The 19,601-nt window shown below is 46.1% G+C and overlaps 1 protein-coding gene across 1 annotated transcript; it reads right to left on the bottom strand.

Annotated features, from left to right (window-relative positions):
- Positions 1-4,324: 4,324 nt before the first annotated feature.
- LOC110977927 (zinc finger protein ZIC 4-like) lies at positions 4,325-18,758 on the bottom strand. Its single transcript, XM_022232463.2, has 2 exons — positions 17,303-18,758; positions 4,325-7,167 (listed from the first exon to the last, which is right to left on the bottom strand). The coding sequence occupies exons 1-2, from the start codon at positions 18,402-18,404 to the stop codon at positions 6,629-6,631; spliced, it is 1,641 nt and encodes a 546-aa protein (XP_022088155.1). The 5' UTR covers positions 18,405-18,758; the 3' UTR covers positions 4,325-6,628.
- Positions 18,759-19,601: the final 843 nt, after the last annotated feature.

Here is a 19,601-nt window from a genome sequence, read left to right as displayed (position 1 = left end):
AGCACCCTTGTAAGTTATACGACCATGGAATATTCTCCTCTTTTTACTTGTATCAATTTTAAATTCAAACGAGAAACCTCACTGAAATCGATAACGACCGAAACACTGCTACATGGTTAAAGCTTAAATCATTTGCTATTCGGATTTCCGTTTCATAATTTTAACACGTGTCAATTTTTAACTGGCGGGCAAAAACTGGGAATTTTGTACAATGAGAGATTCGCATAATACATAAACTAGTTGGACTTGAGCGAGACCAAACCATATCCTTCAAGCCGAGCACTGTTCCGTCAGCTCAAGAAACAGCTTTCTGAAAAAAAGAAATCGTGGCATTCTGTTCCTAATGAATTCCGACCTCGTCCTTGTATAATACGCTGTCACTCAATTTGTCGCTGCTCTCCCCCGGGATTAGACTGTAAATATAATTTAATCCCTTTTAATCCCGCGATCGGGTGCAGTACATGTGCGTCCAGTTAGACCGCTGGTATTCCGTAATATACAAACAACATCTGAGAACCTCGTGTTGGATTCATGAAGTGGTTATCGCAACTGATAGAGCAACAGCCAAACGAAGCATCGATCAATTGTGGTCAGCCTTGTGGTCCACTACGGCAGGATTTTCTTAGTAGTTGATTTCGCTCAGGAGAATCTTGTTCCATGGATGAGAGAAGGAGAATTTGGTGAACAGTTGATTAGGAAAACCAGAAATTGATTTTAGGACTAAGAGCAGGCCGGGACCCATTCGTTCTGAGCGCCTGTTTCCTCTTTGATGCCGTGGACCCCCGAGGGGAACAAATCACCGCGAAGGTGGCGGGGACCGGAGCGGATCGGTTGCAAGATCGCCCGGGGACAGTTTGCCCGGCGAAATTGTAGACGTCTCCGCCAACAAGCCACGGGGTTGTTTTCGCAAGCCAGAGCCGGGCCGCCGGCCCGGGAAAAGGGCTTCACTTGGCTTGTGACAACACGGGTTGGAATGGGCCCATGATTGGTCGCATTAAGCTAATAAACTCGAAGGGTTCCTAGTAGGCGACGGGTTGTGCCGAGGACTGTTGTGGAAAAAGGTTGAAGATATCTCCTCCTTTCTGTGCCAAGGATGTCACACAGATCATGGAGGAAGGAAGTCATTTCGCATCTTCCCTCCTTGGGCTCATGAGCATACTTCCGATAAGAACCTATGACAATACAACTTTTTTCTCAACAGTAACTAAAACTTCGGACACTCTTTTTTAGAAGCGAGTTTCACTTCCCAACCCAGTCGCCTCTTATTGCTGATCAGGGCATTTTTGCAATTTTCCTGAGCATAATTATTTGCCTGACTGAGTTCTTCAGTCGTTGCTTGTATGGGCAGCTTACTTTTGCCGATATCTCTCTTGTTTATGTCACTTTTTCAAGCCCCAGTACTCTCCCGTAGTTTCACTTAAAGTTCTACTTAGTATTACAGGTAGGGCTAATAATGTTGTTCTAGTAACTGCTTCAAGGAACTTTGTAAATGATTCCTTTTTGTATTCAGGCCCTACTGAGAGTCAGTCGTAGTTTATCAGCCAAAAGTGGGGAAAAAATACGACCGCGACGTAGAAAGAGCTAACACCTGGGTCGGTCTGAGGGGTGTATTCACCCGAAAGGTCTGAGTCCGAGTTATCAGTCAGTCCGTCGCTGGGGGAGGAATGGCGAACGGAACTGACCCACTCATGGCTTCCACCGTGTGGATACGCTGTGCCGCTAAATCATCCCGTCCTTTTACGTGACTGAAGACGATCATTGAAAGCCCTGCATGGGCCAAATGCGATTCACACGCACTTCCACCTCTCACACAGGTACGGAAGTGCACTGAATAAACAGCGTGAATCGTGAAAGAAGACAATTTCTGAGTGCTTGATTTTTTTTTCAGCTTCCCATAATTCATGCTCACACCGAAGGCTAACGAAGACGATGTCATCACAGGCCTAACATTTCAGTTGTTTATCATCGACGTGAAAAAGAAGTGAAGGTCGCTTACTGTAGGCCTGTGTTTGACAAGAAACCTTAATCGTGCACGAAAAGGGATGATCTGTTTTTGTTTCGAGAGCCACGAAATTTGAAGAAAATTGGTCTGAAAAACAGAATTGAAACTTGTCATTCTGTCAAAGAGTATAAAAAGCAAATCATGTCTTTATTTCTAGGAGGACAAACAGAGAAAAAAAAGACGTTGGCTATGTTTCAGAGTTGATTCCCAACGCAGGCGAAGAACTCTTTACAATTCTTGCGCGGTCCAGACCTGTTTCCTTTCCTGCAACTTCGCCTGACATTTCCTGACGCGAACTTCCGCATTTCGCCCTCGTCGTAAATGCTGTTGTTTTCCTCGCCAGCTGCCCGAGCCGGCCTCCCCGCGATCCCAGGCCAAAACAACATTGCCAGGGCCCGGTGGGGGGCATTAGCTGTCCCGTCCCACGGGACGCCGGACGAAGGTGTGCAACATTTCTCCCCGACGTACTTTTTTTGTCTTCTACGTTTCTGAAACCCTGAACAGTTTATCCAGCGGTCGGAGTGAAAACAAGGCATTAGCGACCGCCATGCCTCTGTCATATCAAAGAGCCATTTCCACTGGTCTCTTTGAAACCTCAAAACCTCCGTCATCAGGCGTTGTTGTGCCATCTTATACCGCAAAGCCGACATATGAGACCCTCGTCCAGTTAGCTCAAAAACCTGGGCGCATTATCCCTGGCGAAAAAAAATCATATCACCCGTTTGATCTGTGTTTCGACCGCGAAATGAGCAGCGCCTGCCTGCCTCTCACTCCCGGCTAATTGGCTTTCCCGGCCCCCAGGCCAAGAAACGTATCACCTGTTCAGGTACATTCAATTTTTTTTTCATTTGGCAAAGGCAGAAAAAAGGGAAGAACTTTGGGAAGAATGTTTTCCTTCACTATTTCTTTGATTTCGTTTAGCGATCCTTGGCATTTTCTTGGGTTCAACCTGGGCCGGCCGATAGGTATGCGGCGACGTGGCTCATCCTTTCTTCTTGCCGCTCGCTCGTCGATCTAAACAAATTTGGCGGTACAACGAACGAGCCAGCTCTCACCAGTGCTTGGAGCATTCGAAGGTGACATTTTCCATACCGACTGCCAAGGAATGTATGGGTTTTTCAGATCCGATGATAAAGCAAAGCAATGCGTCACACATTGACACTCTGAGTGAACCATTTGCATAGTTGATAGCACAAGCAACCGGACTTCATGCGAATCAGTCTTTTTTTCCGAAAAGACGGAAAATGCTGCATTTCAAAATTGAAAAAGCTTACACAATGTCGGACGCTCCTTAGACATTCATACTGCAAAATTGGTAACATTTGAAAACACTTTAAGACGGCAACCGACATGTCATCCCAACCTTTAAAACACCACTCTATGTCTTCTGGGCCTCCGAGATAAGTGAGTGTCTCAAATAATGGCCATGGTCATGTTGAAAAATCTGCAATAAACGACGTGTGTCAAACTGCGCACGACATCAGTCACAGAGACCATTACCCAAGTTACATAGAGAATTATGCAATTTCACTGGAAGCGACGTGCTGACTTCCCTTAGATGGCTTTTGTGGTTTGATGTTTCAGGGAAGGTGGACCGACTTTTTTTTTTCTTCTTTCCGGTCAGTTTTTACCCAACAGTTTCGGTTCGCGTCAGCGGGACAATCCACTTTTGTCGGACCGATTTTCCGTCTGGTCGAGCGAGGAGAATTGAAGCGCCGTGGTGGCGTGCTTGTGGCGAAAAGGGATTTCGGGGGGACCATGCCTGTGCGTACAAAAGCATGGCTTAGTGTTAATATGTAAGGTTGAGCTTCTTTTGTTTGGTCAAAATTGACCTTGGCTCCATCAGACCTCGTTTCGAATCGCTCCAGTCAGCCTATAGTAAATAAATGATTAAAAAGTTTGATTCTGGTACAACCTGCGTGTCAGGTTAACATTCACATATCACAAAATTCACTTTCCGTATACTTTTGTTCATGTACACGTATGTATTCTTTGATGTGCGAAAACGAAATCTTGACTGTTGACACATCAGTGACAATTGAGCCCGACTTGTAAAATAAGTTACGTTGGGAGATTTTGACCAAGAGCAAAGAAATACTTCAGGGCCTATTAGAAATTTAGAAATTTCCTGTCTGATCAAAAAGGAACCTCGTTCCCATGATATCCGCACACGGTTACACCGTGCTCCTTTCTCGCAAGTCAAGTCGGGTGTAGTTAAAAACCTTTTGCCACTGCGCAACCCATGCACAAGTCAGTATTACGCGGATCATCATCGGAAAAAGTAGAGCAATATTGAAGGAAAAGAAGACCATAAGAAAGCAATATTTTACTGATCTGATAATTTATTATAAAAATCTATATAATTTACATCAATTTATCATAGCGGAGAAGGCATGAACATTATATTCCTCGTTCATACGGTGACGAGGGAGGAGGAGTGGGTGAGCTTACAGGAAAAGGTGGGCAAAGTTTGTGTCATTTCTGACAAATATCAAGGGAAAAGGGGTTGAATTTTAAAATGAAAAGGCAGTCTCATAATTAATAAGCCATATTTGTTTAGTGTGCTTGTTTCGGTTTTCTCCCCATTATATTGTTTCATGAACGAGATCTAGCGCCTTTGGCTAAAGCACACGCAGAGTGGTGTGATAACTGGCCCGAATAGAACAACGTTACAATGGCTTGTCGCCAGGACACCAGACAAAGCGGTCGACAAGAACCTCAGGTACTTGGAGAAGAATAGAAATTAACGGACAAGTCTAAATCGAGCGCAAAAAATTGCCCATCATTCCAAAACCAGGCTGAAGAATCGTAAACTACACTTGTACTATTCTCCATTTATAAAAAAAATGAGAAATACAAACTCCACAACAGTTATTGCCCATTTCTACCAAATGTTTTAAAAGTATAAAAGCTAACAGAGGGGGGGGAGGGAATGACTGAACATTAAAATTACCTACTTCAGCCTCGTTTGTGGAAGGGTGGATCACAACTTTCAATTGTGCAGGTAATACTGGAACGCATACCCTCCCGTGCCGTTGTGTTGCGTATGCCCTGCGTAGTTCCTCACAAAATAGAATTCCAAGTAAAATTGCGACATTGTTCCCATATCTTTTTGAGACGCTTGATATCTCCCCCTTTTCGAACAATGCACCGCCCCTTTATCGTTCGCAGACGGTGATCCGGACTACGAAGACGCCAGACGGTAGTCAGTCTTGCACTGCGATCTTCAAGTGATTGTCATTGTCTTTTTTATTGCGTAGAGAAAGATTAAAGGGAACTAGACGAACGGGGAAAATCTATCTTCTCGTCTTTGAATAACCATCTACTGATTGTTCAGGAAAACAAAATCATAATAAATCGGACCTCTTGGATTAACAGTTACTTATAATAATTTCGGTTAAAAACTATACAAGACATATTCACAGTTTCTGTGGCGTTTCGTAATGGCAAGAGGTAAAAATAAACTGTTAACATACTTCGAAACTGTGGTGACTTTCTGATGTCGTATCATTTCACCCAATTACACCACACGTTTCCACCACTCGTACTCTCTCCAGACTTACTCGAATACCATCGGATGCTTTCTTTGGGGTGGGGTAGTTGGTTTGGTGGTGGGGGTCGGAATACTGTGAACACAGGTTTGTTGGAGCTTTCTAGAAAACACAATCTGCTAAATATGTCCGAAGCCGGACAGAGAGGTTGATGTCCTAAACCTAAACCTGTCCTAATTTGCCTCACTATTTTCTTGTTCGTGAAAAATCCCGCATAAAAAGTACTACAGCCGGTATTCGTTTCCACCGAAGTACCATAAATTTAAAGTACCAGGAATACAGAGTACTGATGAGCGTATGAGGTTTTGGCAGAATTATCTTTAACCACTGTCGTCGTTTTTGAATCTAGCAATTTAACTGGAAAAAAAAATTGGAAAAATGGTAACAGAGGAGCTGACAAGAAACATACATCCGGGGCACTTCATCCTCGGAACATCTGAGAAGTGGCAAAATTGGAGCCCCGTGACGAGTTAACCATGAATAACCTCAGTAGAAAGCTTTTAAATAGACACTCGATTGCTTGAATTGACGCAAGGAAGTCTGTTGCTGAGTCCACGATATCATTTCCGTCGATCAGGTCAAATCCCTTTTTCGAAACTCACCACAACCTTTTCATCAAGAGTCAACACAGACAGGCAACCCTGAGTGTTTGTTTAGAAGTAACAAAAGAGTTGCGTGAAGCCAGGCTTGCAAGTTGGAGAATTCCGCGGCTGAAATTCGGATCCGGCGTTTCGTCGAAGCATGAATTCACAGTTGGGACACTACGCGTAGTATCGGCAAACGAGTGTCGATTCCTGCGCAAGCGCCTGAGAATAAGCGTAATCGATTATACGGTCGCCTTCTCAACTCCAAGAATCGTCACTGTCACTCCAGATCTACCAATGGCACCCTCCGGTATTTATCGCAGTTGTAGTCAACACACTTTCGTATTTCGTCTGACCTGTGGTTCTCTTTATCTCGTCGTTACCCGTAGTTTTTTGTTGTTGAATTTTAGCACTGCTGTTTTATCACTTACTCTCCCATAGACCAGTTACGGTATGGTTTGGTGATTTTCACTGGCAGAAGTTAGTTTTGTTCAGTAGTTTGACGTACTGTTGCTTGAGTGAGGAGGCATCCTCGAAGTTAGGGGATGTGCCCCGCTGTTGACAGGGGAGGGTTCGTTGCTGGGAGGCGTGGGCATACCCCCGGCCGTCTGACACACGTACCACTCGCTCAGGTTGGTCCCTGTGTTGCTGGACAAGGAGGGCGCCGGGTGCATAGAGCTGCCGAGCCCCGCGCTACCAGTGCCCGCTCCGCTAGCCCCGCCCGCACCACCACCGCCGCTACCGCTGCCGGCTCCTCCTGCACTCTGGTGGGACGGGGGAGAGGAGTCGGAGCTGGTGGTCGGGGAGGTGGCCCCGGCGGGCTCGAAGACCCCCGGGGGAGGGGGAGACTTGCTGTGAACTTTCATGTGCTTCCGCAGGGAGCTCGGGTGGGTGTAGCTCTTGTCACAGCCCCGCATCTTACAGTTGTAAGGCTTGTCCGAGGTGTGGACGTGCGAGTGCTTCTTCCGGTCGCTGGAGTTGGCAAAGCGGCGGTCGCAGCCATCGAACTCACACTTGAACGGCTTCTCCCCTTCATGAATAAAAACCCGAAAATAACACTGTTAAGTCCTAAACAGTTCATTTTTTGTTACTGGCTACCCCGGCAGAGACATCAAAACTGTCTTGATCAAAGTTTACTCAAATTGCCAACAGAGATAAAGTCACATCGGTTTACCGATAGTGTAACAATTCTTACCAGAGTAAGACACTTAACATTTATCCCCTGGGTAAATATCATAATTATATTGGCTTGACTTTATTCTAAATATGAAAAAACTTCCAGTGATTATCAATCATGTTTCCCACTGTTTGAAAAAAATGGCTGGGAATAAAAGTCCGCTGTTATTCTGCCTAACAACTGGTAAGACATTGTCCCCTGCTTTTGAATAATTCTAGTGAGCTTTCAACCAATGTTTGAAAGGTTGGGAGAAGCTGAAAATCAGACTGCCATTCTCAGTTGTAGTTTCACTGAGTTGAGATCATTTTCACACCCGAACCTCAGCCCCCAAAAAGTAAAATCATGATTAATTTCACCGATTTTTTTTGTCTTTGTTGACACGGTAATATAGTCCAATCCCCCGAGATAACAACAGAAATTGGGCGCAATTGGAAAATTGTGAAATTTGCTTTTGCTCAAAATGTTTACAAAATGTTCCGAAGAACATCAGAACATTGCCGACAAGGTGCTGTTTAGCCCTAGTGGTTTCGTGCATTCAATAAAGAATGTTCCTGGTCATATATGAACGGGCAAGTCCTTGCACGAGCCCCACTTTTGGATGATTTGAAATAGTGTCCAGTGGCTCGCCTTGGATCATTAAGCCCGCTCGCCGTTTCAACTTCAGGCTCAGTGGTTTTTCGATTAAAAAGACTTTAAAAAGAACAGAAGTGCAAGAAGAAAGGAAGAAAGAAAATAGCAGGCGACATCGTCGACCGAGTCGGCTGGCAACTGTAAAAATACAGCGGTATAATAAAAACGCGTGGTGTGAAAATGAACTTGGGGTCACCGCCGGCACACAATGGGACGTGTAATGGGGCCCCTTTTGGACGAATCAGACGGTCGTATTGCCAGATATTTCTGATTAGATTGAAGTCGCCCGCCAGAAAAAAAAAAATTAATAGCAGCAATAACAATTGCGCTCTGGACAATTGTTCAAAGAATCACACGCGCGGCCGGGCGCGATGACAGTTTGCTTCCGCCACATCATGGTTTCAGATAGCACGAACCGTGGGCCAGGCGGGGTGGTGAAGTGATGGAGGGATTGCTGTTGGAGAGGCCTGCTCTGGGCTCCTTGCTGCTCCTCATCTGAGAGTCGACGGTGGCGCGCACGCCGGAAAAAAAACTAAACAAAACCCCTCCAAACCGCAAAAAAAAAAAAAAAAAAGAAGTCGCCGATATGACTCGGCGAATGCAGCCAGCACCCGAATCTGGGCATCGTTGCAACAAAGATGATTGCGTTCAATTTCGTTACAAGTTCCGGGGAAGAGGGTAATAAGCCGGTAAGCAATTCGAAGGGTTTGTTGGCGGGGCGCAGATCGCTTAGAAAAAAAATGGAAAAAAAAATAATTACATGGACAAAGATGGAGTGCAGGTTTTTGAATTACTTACAAATCACGAAGTAGTTACAGTCGTCTGGCTAAATTGAGTTTGTGCCGTCGGTTTGGCCGGGCGGTAAGGGGGGCGACAGGGCTGGTTCAATTAGATAATTGAGTATGTTTGGGAAAAAAGCATCTTTTTTGATTAAATGTGTTGGGTAAAGGAAACGAGGATGATATCAAGCGTTAAGTGTGTTTGTTCACATGAAGCTCAGATGCAATTTAATGTGTGAAGGTTTTACACAGGCAGCATCTTATAACAGTCACGTTAGGTTTACATGTAAAAATAAAACAGCAACTGTTCGGTTACTTCGGAGGCAAGAGCCACGTTGGAGGGGTTTTTTGGCATGAAGAATATCGAACTGAGCATGCAACATTTTAAGTGCTCCTGGAGTGATTGGACAGGACATTTGGCTAACGCGGCCGAGTGAAACAGGACTCCGAGTTTACAGGCGGCGCGCCGCTGTCTCTCGGCGGGGTTGTCTGCCGCGAGCGCCGGGTGCTGAACTGGCTCATTCACGCCCCGGTTTTGTCAGCTCCCCCCGTATACATGTACCTGTGACAGAGCACGGCGCCCACGGGCGAGTGATCTGACACTCTGCACTCCTCTGGGACGGGCGCGGCGCGACGGATAGGCCAACACCGTTGAGGACCGCCGACGAATGCGTGATTGGCTGCACTCGAACAACATGGAATTGCCTGTCTGTTTCCACAAGCAGTCACAACTTGTACATATTTAATGTGGCAAGTGTCAAGAAGGATGATTTTAAAAGATGACAAACCGCAGAAATTTGCTTCAATTTGTCTCTCTGTATATGTTTCACAAAAAGAAAGTCGTGACCCTGGAGCAATAAACCAAAGACAGGAAAAAAATCTCACGTGGGAAAAAAAAGGTCATTGAAAACTTGCAGACGACACTAGACTTGCATTTTACATGTGTGAAACAATGAAGCCTTTTTTAAAATCTCTGATAAACATTACATACGTCCGACAGATGAGCAATTGTTCCGTAACGTTTTGCCCATCTTGGGTCAAAAATATCAACTGCGTGCACTTTGGGGACACACCTGCATCTAAAAGACAGTTTGTTAAAGATCCCGAATCGACCAGCAATTTAAGAATTTGAGTCTCGGGCGAAAACATTGCCCAAAAGTTGCTCATACGGACTTTTCAACTGAGCGTACATTTTTGCATTATTCACACCACGGGTCACAAAAATGCATGACAAGACCCTTGTTCCTGTTGCTTTATATTCCCCTTTCGATTGTTCTCCAAACGCTGTCAGTGTTTGCGATTAGTTGTCTCCATTTCCCCCGTGCTTTCATTTCGGTCGGTTGCCCAGGAGGAAGTTGGTGTATACCGTTCGTTGAACTCTTACGGGTGGTGCAGCGCATAGCTGGAATCGAGTTACTCGCATGTAGGTTATCGGATTAGCGTGTTTATCGCACCACGTTTACCCGTATGTGCCAGACGGCCCGCGCTTGGCCCATGTCTTCCTTCAGACTTTTATCTTTGTTACACTTAAAAGTCTTCTTGCAGTGCGTTTCGGTTACATAATTATCCATGCAATCTAGTTCAGTTTAAAATTTTAATTGAGGTACACTATAATAGAAAACTCAATTGGTAATTGTACTTAATTCTCAGATTTCTTTAAGAATCAGTTGATTCTGAATATCCAACGGGTAAACGTGATTACACTGAGATGAGGATGTTTGTTTCTCCCTCATTGATAAAGATATTAAATCTTAAACACCGACATGCCGGTTACAGAGCAGTCTATCGACAATAGCTTTCGTTTAAAATGTAAACGTTAATTCAAATTCATTACATTTATTTCGTTTTATGACTGCGATTCAGTCAGAAAGTGTAATCATATCAACACGACTTCTTTATAGAACAATTTCCCAAATTTAAACATTATACTTTTAACGCTGTAAAAAAATATCTCAACAAACGGTTGTACACATTTTAAAGAAATGCTCGCTTATTTGGGAAAATGCAGTACACCCCCAAATCAAATCCCGAAAAAAGCCTGCGGTCTTTTGTTTAAACTACTTGAAAGCCACCCCTACATTGTTGAACTAGCTCTAAATTGGAGAATCTGTCCGACTCTTATCTATCTTAGAATCGCGCCTGGGGATCTCAGCATTTAAATACAAATGTCGGACGACTAAAGAAACATGCCTAAAAATCGATACTATCAAGGTTACTCGACAATTCACTTCAGTGTTCGAGTGGAAATCGCATTGGAGTCCACCACTTATGTGTACGCAACACAGTACAATCATGTACAATTCATGTACATGTTACTTTTGTTGTACATCGTGACCAATGGTGCGACTTACTTTATATTTGCATGTTTCTGATGATTCCTAGATGGTTATTATAAGTACAATTACTGTAATTTATCACCAGCTTTCTATTAAGTTCAGATGATGACTAGGTAAGATTAAGTCTAAATTCGAGAAAATAATACGAGTCGATTTGAAGTCTTCGTTATTCTTCGAGTGCTTGGTTATCGACAATTTTGTCAGATATTGAAAAAAGGGAGTCTAAGTGTTTTTGAAGGATTGACTTAGTAAAAGCTATGAGCTAAATGCATGAATGTTTAGTTTGGAAACAAAATTGGCCGATTTTGCTTTGGGCTTATGTTTGAAACCGTGAAGCTATCCCCTCAAAACGGGGGTAAGGTGACATTGTGGGAATGAAAGATCTACTGGTAGATGTTCTTGAACGGAAACCTCGGTGAAGAGATTTCGGAAACAAGTGGACAGATTTAGCTCGGGTGGCACAAAGATCTATCAGGATCCTGTGGGGTGGGTCATTAACAAAACGGAAGTGTTGCTGCTGTCCCCTCGACGGGAGTGTTTGTTTATTGTGGCGAAGTGGCGAGGGGGGTCCCCGACCCGTCCGTCAGGACCCTTTAGCTCAACTTTGGCAAGGAAACAAGAGGGATGGGGGTGGGGAAAGAAACAGCAATGACAACAGACCACATAAATCATCACCTTTACAGGTGTAACTCGTTCCCAACACGCTCGAGTGTCACAGAATTCCAGCCCGGACTTTTATTACACCTACAGCCCAAACCATCACAAGTACAAACGAAAGAGATAAAAAAAAAGTGGTTCTAGCTTTATGCCGCCTAAAACGGTAATTCAACATAGAGGCCTATTGAACAATTCCCATCGGAAATAGGGATGATTCCTCTTTTTTTTCTAAATTGTTGGTTTAGGTTCGTCTGCCTCTTCGGGTACTATGGGAACAAATCTTAGGACTCTCCACCACAACTTTTAACCTGCTTCTGAAAGACCACGTATCGCCATCGTACAGCAAAGTGAGACAAGTTGACTGAATTTCAGAATACCGAGTGCTTTCAAATTCAACGTAAGAGAAACTTTGACTATGCCTCTTTCACTTTACTGTTGTGTCTGACAAACAAAACTGATGTCGTATTTTGCTACAAGTAAGTTGTGACTTCTCTGGCTGTTCACCTAAGAACTTCGAACTTTTTTCATTACAGGAGGTAGCATTTTAATACAATCAGAATCTCCACATCCTCTCTCCATGTTGTTTCTGAACATTCGAGACCAAAATCTTCAGAGTTTGCGACGTCCTGGTAAGAAAGGGGATTATTTGAGAAAACTATAGTCAAACGAAAGTCGCTTCCTTTCATTTCTTGACTCGCTCGGAAGGAACCATTTCCATGGAAACAGAACAGATGAAACCACTCGAATCTTGTCAAAGCCGGCCAGCACTGCATATATCGCGGAGCCACTGCAGATCTACCCAGGTTGGCCCACGTCGGCCCGCCGTAAAACAAACCCGCTTGACAGAGCGCGACACACCGTAGGAAATGATTACGGAAAATGGGTAAACCCGTCCGAGAATACGGCTCCCCCGGGACACCAGCTCTTGACTCAAGAAATGCCCGACAGACGGATAAAAAAGAAATCACCAGAAGAGCTTGTAATTGCGTCAACACCGCAGCTTTTTTTCCCTCTTAATTTGATGGGGGGCCTTGCACTCTGTGCAGGTGCGAACGAGGCGGCATTAATTCCAGGGGAGCATTTGTCTTCGTTTTGTAAGATTTACGAGGCTCGAAAAAAACAAATTACCGTGGGTTTTGTATTAAAGGAGATTCCGGAGGGAGGAGCTGGGCCTAATTGGTTGCGGCAGATCAGAACGTTTGCCTCTTTGGATACTAGTCTTTCTTTATGTTGTTTATTTCTTTTATAATTAAGGAATTCGTTCCACAATGGCGGCTGGGCTGCATTGTTTCCAAGTGCCTTGAACTGAAGAAAACCTTATCAGTGATAAGGACAGGTCGCCGCATCCTCCCAAAAAGACAGGGCGGAAGTTTCCCTTGCGTTCTCTATACACGTCTGTTTGTTTTGGGGTCAGCGGCCCGAGTGACAAGACTGATTTGCTGAAGCTCTCGCCTACTTTATAATGTCATGGGAACAGGCTCGCCCCTGTTGCTCTGTCTTGTCAAAGATTGATGAGTTAACACACGACTTTTCGCCCGCAAACCCCTTCGAATAACGCGCCGGTCAGGCTATGAACGCAATCCCTAACCGTTTGCATGTCATTGTCTGCAGGGGCGAAGCGATGCTTGCACTGTCGGCAATGTTATACTCCGTGGATTATCCTCAGAGAAGTTAACTGTACACGGGCCGTGGTGATATATTTAGGAGATCATTCCACCAAGCATACAGTCAGTTTAAAGAGCAATATAGCAAAAGGTAAGGAAAAGATGCATTTCTGCTCTGATTACCGTGACATAAGGCACTGACTGTTTAAAAACATTCTTTAGCAATTATTGCAGAACTGTAGGTGTTTGGACGATCATTGGAATATCAAAACACTTCCCCTTTATCTTTCTACTTTCGCCAATCTTCCCATATAAAAATCGGAAACTCTCTTTTTCAAGGGCCAAGTCTTACCGTTAACTTGCACGCTTCTTCTTGTCAGTTGTTAGTTGAATGAAAAAAAATCGACAAAAACACGCTTTACACGTTACGATAATGACAGCCATGCGCTCGATAAGATCCGTAGAATGTACTTTTTCACGGCTGAAACTTTCGAGCGACGTCCCAATCGCTGTGCACGGACAAGGACGCATTCGCAACCCGCGTGCAACACGGAGTGCACCCGGCTTTGACGGTGACGGGCTCATTTATTCGATCTTGTCAGGCGCAATGAGGTTAGGCTTGTTGTCTGACTTCAACAAGGGCGATCTCTCTAATCAAACAGATCATAATAGCCTCTGTCTCCACGCTTAATGATAAGACAAGTGGCACTTTCGTGCCAGTCAACAGCAGTCAAGACACGACGGCATTAACTGGACTCCAATTTTGTCCATTGTTTATCAAAGCACCTCTGACCTCAATGCATTTCCAGTCAGTGTTTATACATGTAGTTACTCTTAAAAAGGCACTGTGACTTCACGTAACCGGTTGTGGATTTCAACGTCAAACATAAGAAAAGGTCTGAGAGACCTCGAACACAATTATGTCCCAAGAGCCTTTTGTAGATCTGCCGAACACTACCACACTTTTCAAATGGAAAGCTCACCTGAGAATGGCCTTTCATGGGGCACATTTCTTCTGAAAACTTGTAAATGACCAAAACAAATCCAAACCTTGCTTTTTCATACCATCGGCAAAGTTCCCATCCTAAAGAATTGAGCGTCGTTGCTATTCACACCGTTGGTGCCTGATCACCGTCCCACACATGTGCACGGTCGATGTTAACAGTTAACTTAAGGCCCACGCTGCCTTCGAAAGTTCGACATTTCGCAGGGAAACGTGGATTTGATCCGGCACCAATGTCGATCCCAAACAAAATGGGTCAACTTCTACCCGGGTTTATACTCGTACTCCGGTCAACTCGTACCCACAATATGCACCGAAGTCAACTCGTACACAGGTCAACTCGCACCCGAATTAACTCGTACCCAGGTTGGCTCGTACCCGAGTCAACTCGTACTCCCAAGGCCCTGTCAGCAGAGAATAATATGCCGAGCATAAAATGGGTTTTGATGCTCGCATTTATTGAACACAAACGTACGTATAAAGTTCCTTTTACCTGTCAGATTTCGTTGAAAAATTCCCACCATGTTTAGGAAGTGGGACATAAATGGCGTCTGCCTGCAGCCCCCCCCCTTGAACACAGATGGTCCGCAGCTCGCACGTTAAGTCCCTCTCCAGTCAACGTCTTGGTCCATTTTTGAATAAATGAACTTGCTACATGCCCTATCCCTTGCTAGGGTTTTGAAATACGCCTACCATGTTTGTGATGCCTTCAAAGAAGTCAAATAAACTCTGATTGAGAACAGTGGTTCTGTTCGGGGAGAGGGGGTGTTGATCAATTAAGCAACGTGATGGGTTGCAATCATTTACCGCGAGAAATGTCTCGACATGATCTTGCCATGTTCGACACGCTGCTTCATGCTACTTGCGAGTTTCACCATTTTTATGATAAAAGATGAATAAACGTCCCTAGCATCTGACATCGTCCAAAATGCGAGAAAAACGGAGAAGAAACATTATCATAGTCAATTTGGGGTATAAAAGTGAGACAATTTATTGTAATCCGTTTGGGGTAAAAAGGAAGAAAACACTCGTAATTTGTTTGGGTCACAAATGCGTGTGTTTTCATAGAGGGTACGAGTTGACTGGGGTACGAGTTGACCAGGATACGAGTTAACTCGGGTACGTGAGACACTGGCGGGGAGAAAAAATCCACGGTGCTTTGAACAGACCAAAAAAAAGCTGCAATAACGGGGAAAAGAGAGTTCCAGGTTGACAGGGAAGAACTCCACAGAACCTGCAAGTGAGACTGTTGCTAAGATAAAGAGGGACGTGGCTGGCAATGACAGTGGAAGTTCTGATGATATTAAAGAAGCGAACGGCTGCGAAAAGAAGGAACAAAAGGGCTAGAGGACGGTTGCCCAATTCATCGACCAGCGATGTCCCGCGGGAACAGCGATTACACAAGCGCGGGGAGCCTCAGGGTACAGCCAACCGTGTCTGAATGGATTATCGAAATTTTTACCGGGAAAAAAGCGGCTGGCCCACGCTGTTGCATTTTTCACTGTTACTGTTAGTGACAACTGGAGCTGAATTCCTGAAAACACTTTCCGAGGAAGAAAGTCACAGAAAATGTGTAAAAAAAAGTCAAGGACTAAGAGAATTTAATATCTACGTTAACATATTTCGTTGATGATTTTGATAATGGCGAGAAATGAAAGAGTTTATAGTAAATGGAGGCAGGGTTTAGGAGAATTCGACGCTTCTCGATAATCCTGGCTAAATTATTGAACCGAATTTCCACTCGACCGACCGTGCGACAATTCTCCCTCATTTCGATAATGCTGCGTTTTCAAAGAAACGGAGGGCGGGTGAAAAAAAAGGGGAAAAAACGGAAAGACGACGAAAAAAAGCACAAGGGGTCCACCATTTTGTGCAGCACGAGGCTGGAGAAACAACAGACAATGTGACATTTCGCGTTGCACTCTGGGCTCAGCGGGACCCCCGCCTACCACTGAACCAGCGGCAGTCTGGTGACGGCGGGGCCGTACACTCTCGATTACGCCCTCAAAACAATCTCATAACAGACCCAGAGTAGAGAAAGGCCAGCGAGATGGAGAGAACACGAAAGGGCAAAACAAGTCTGACAATGGAAACTCTTGGCTCCGGGGTCCCGTATCATGTTATTACGCCATGCATGATATGAAATGCGTCTCCTTTCCTCTAATTGAAAATCCGATTTATCATTTCTGGGGCTCTGCCTCGATTGGGCGTGACGTGGGCTTTGTAGTTACGCCGAGCATGCCCAAGAGCCAATTGCCAAAGTTGTAATTGTTTACATTGGCAATTTTTAAATGTGTAGGCCTGCTACTAGCATTTTCTTTCGTCGTGGAAGTTCCTTGAAAGCACATGGCGCTCTGTGCTCCATCCAGGAGTTTTAATGGTTTTAATGGGAACAGATAAAAGTAATGATAGAAGTATTTTTTTACGTGTTTTTGATTAGTGTCTGTTGTTTATTATTGTAGTGCACAGTCGATTGCATTGTGCAGTAGTGGGTGAAGTGAAAAGTTCTCTTGTCATGCAAATTCAACCGTCTTGTTGACAGTTATTATAGTTCTGATATACATAATAGGCCTATACATACGAGTACATCAGAACCATATTACGATCCTCGTTTGGGTCAATTTGGCTTGGTGTAGAAATCCGTGTGGTTTGGATTAGGGAGAGAAAGTGAAACTAAAACAGAGTTTCAAAGCTGCAGCCTCGAAACAAAGGACCTTGAATTTAAAAAAAACCTTGGGGATCGTTGATGGAGGTTGAAGTTTGAAATTCATTTCTCACGAGACGACTGTCTTGGAATGTAGAAACGCTCGTTTAGTGTACGTGAAACCTTAACACTTCAAATGCATTTAGAAAGGTGCCTATTCAAAATAAAACAGCCTTTACAAAATTAGTATCAGGCATAAATTGCTGTGATAACTGAAGTGAAACCTGCCATGAAAATGTACTATTCGAAACCCAAAGGTGTGTTTGATTATTTACCTGTGTGCGTGCGCTTGTGAATCTTGAGGTTCTCCGAGCGTGCGAAGACCTTGCCACAGCCAGGGAAGGGGCAGGGGAAGGGTTTTTCCCCCGTGTGGACTCGGATATGGTTCACTAGTTTATATTTCGCCTTGAACGGTTTCTGGTCCCGCGAGCAGTTCTGCCAGAAGCAGGTGTGGTTGGTCTGCTCGGGCCCCCCGACGTGCTCCACGGTGATGTGGGTCACAATCTCGTGCATGGTGGTGAAAGTTTTATTGCATGGTTTCCGGGGTTCGGGCTGGTCCTGCTCGATCCAGAGGCAAGAGAGCTCCTGCTTGATGGGCTGGCGCATGTAGCGGAAGAAGGCGGCGTGGCCGTGGTGGGGGCCCAGGTTCATGTTCATGTGGTTGTGGAGTTGCGGGGAGGTGAGGTAATCGTTGCGGGGCCCGGCCATGGGGTTGAACTGGTCGGCTCGCATGTCGGTAGGCAGGCCCAGCCGCATCTGGCTGTTCATGCCGCCCCCGTGCGGGCCCGGCTGGTCGTGGAGACCCGGGAAGATGACGTGGGCGGCCGAGTTGTCGGCCGAGTGGTGCAGGGAGCCGCCGCCGGGGAACATGCCGTGGCCGGCTGCGGCCGGGTTGGACGTGTAGGACGACTCGTGGGAGGAGAGGCCTCCCAGCGGAGGGTGCATCCCAGAGCCCGGCAGCGGTTCCCGCCGCAGCAGAAAGTCCCGGCCCGTGGCGAAGGGCTGGCTGGGGTATCCCCCAACCCCCGGGTGGCCGTGGGCGTGCGAGTGGGGGGCGTAGCCGTTGGACTGCGATCCGTAGTTGGCCTGCGAGGACACGATGGAGGCCTCCCCCATGTGAGAGTGTTGGGGGCTCAGCTTGAGGCCCCCCATGTGCGAGGTATCGGGCATCCCGTACGGATTCATGTTGAGCGGGGGCATATTGGACTCCGAGCCCAGCGTCTCTCCGCCGTGACCGTGGTGGGCGTGCGGCGGCAGGCCGAAGCTCGGCATGCCGTTGTAGTTCTGGTGTGGGCCCACGTCCACGAAGCGCAAGGCCGAGCTCCTCTTCACCAGCGAATGGTCCATGTATTGCGGATGCAGCGCCTCGGTACTCATGGTGTCTCGGTAGGAATCTCGTCTGGTTCTGACTGGCCCTTCCCCGATGCGCCAAGGAGGATCCCCTGCTTGCGAATGACGGGCCTCGGCCGGAAAACGACACGTAAAAGTGTTGCCCCTTTCGCAGGGGAGCCCCGAAAAAAGCTGAGCTTGTTAGGCGCCCAGCGTGACTGAATTAGGTTTAATTATCCTTCCGCATGATTGGTCAGCATTGTGGTGAGTGACAGCTTGACGCCTGCTCCGCCAATGAGATGAGGTAATTTGGGAACCACGCATGCGTGTAATCACTCGCACTTCAGTGCTGGGGTTGTCACTGTCTATTGTAGCGAGGGCTCACTCGACAAGGCCCTCTTGTCTGGTGTAGAGGGATTCCGAAGAGGTAACACTGCCCCCTTCCCCCTCGTTTTCAATCGTCCCCCCCCCCTCTTTAGCCCATCCACGAAAAGGGGGTACAGTTATTCGCCATGTAGATTGTGGTCATTAACGTGAACAAAAAAGGAGGGGTTCTGGAGGATCGGTGTGAAAGACAGTCAGCGGTCGTTTGTACCCATTCCCGTGTATTAGTCTGACACCCACTCACCGTTTTCTCAATGCACTCACGTGCTAACCAACAGGGGCAGATGCATGAGAGCATGTAAAGTTATTGGCACCTTTGCTGTGTATAGGCCAGCCTTGACGACACACCGCGGGGGCGAATGCTGCTCTCTCTCTCTCTCTGCATGTGTGGGTTGTTAGTAGCCCAGCGATGGGGGTCGGCCCCTGGCTTTGGGTGCTACTTGCGACACTTCTGCGATACATGTTGCTCGGTGGAGACGGTATATAGCCATGGAGCTATAATATAGCTGCCGACTAGCGCATATGTTCAGCCAAGGTGTCCATGCGTGCCAGGTCACTAGATAATATGCCTCCCCCCCCCGAGCAGATGCAATTAACGTTAGGATAAAGCAGTTTACAGTTGTGTTTTCGAATCACTGGTCCCATTCAAGACGGCATTTCACTGTAACACAGCGACGGCAGACCCGGTCTTTATGGGTATTTTTATACGCCAGCAAATTTACCTTGAGATTTTTTTTTGAGGGGGGGGGAGCCAGCCTAAACTTGGCCCCCGTCTCGGGAGCCGACGCAGGTCTTACCCCCCGAAGCCAGTGTAGCATGCAGCCCCGGCACCAGTGCCCGACCGAGGACCGTGCCTGGTTG

The sequence above is a fragment of the Acanthaster planci genome, linkage group LG14, assembly GCF_054643075.1.
Source record: "Acanthaster planci isolate LZ-2023a linkage group LG14, COTS_SCS, whole genome shotgun sequence".
NCBI lineage: Eukaryota > Metazoa > Echinodermata > Asteroidea > Valvatida > Acanthasteridae > Acanthaster > Acanthaster planci.
The sequence above is the reverse complement of the archived record's forward strand: the minus strand, read 5'-3'. Positions and strand labels throughout refer to the sequence as shown.

What these genes read in the sequence shown, in the direction of transcription:
- LOC110977927 (XM_022232463.2), bottom strand. Translation starts at nt 18,404, where the DNA reads ATGAGTACCGAGGCGCTGCATCCGCAATACATGGACCATTCGCTGGTG. An exon ending in TCACAAGCGCACGCACACAG is followed by an intron (nt 7,168 to 17,302) that starts GTAAATAATCAA and finishes TTATTCATGAAG; the next exon opens with GGGAGAAGCCGTTCAAGTGT.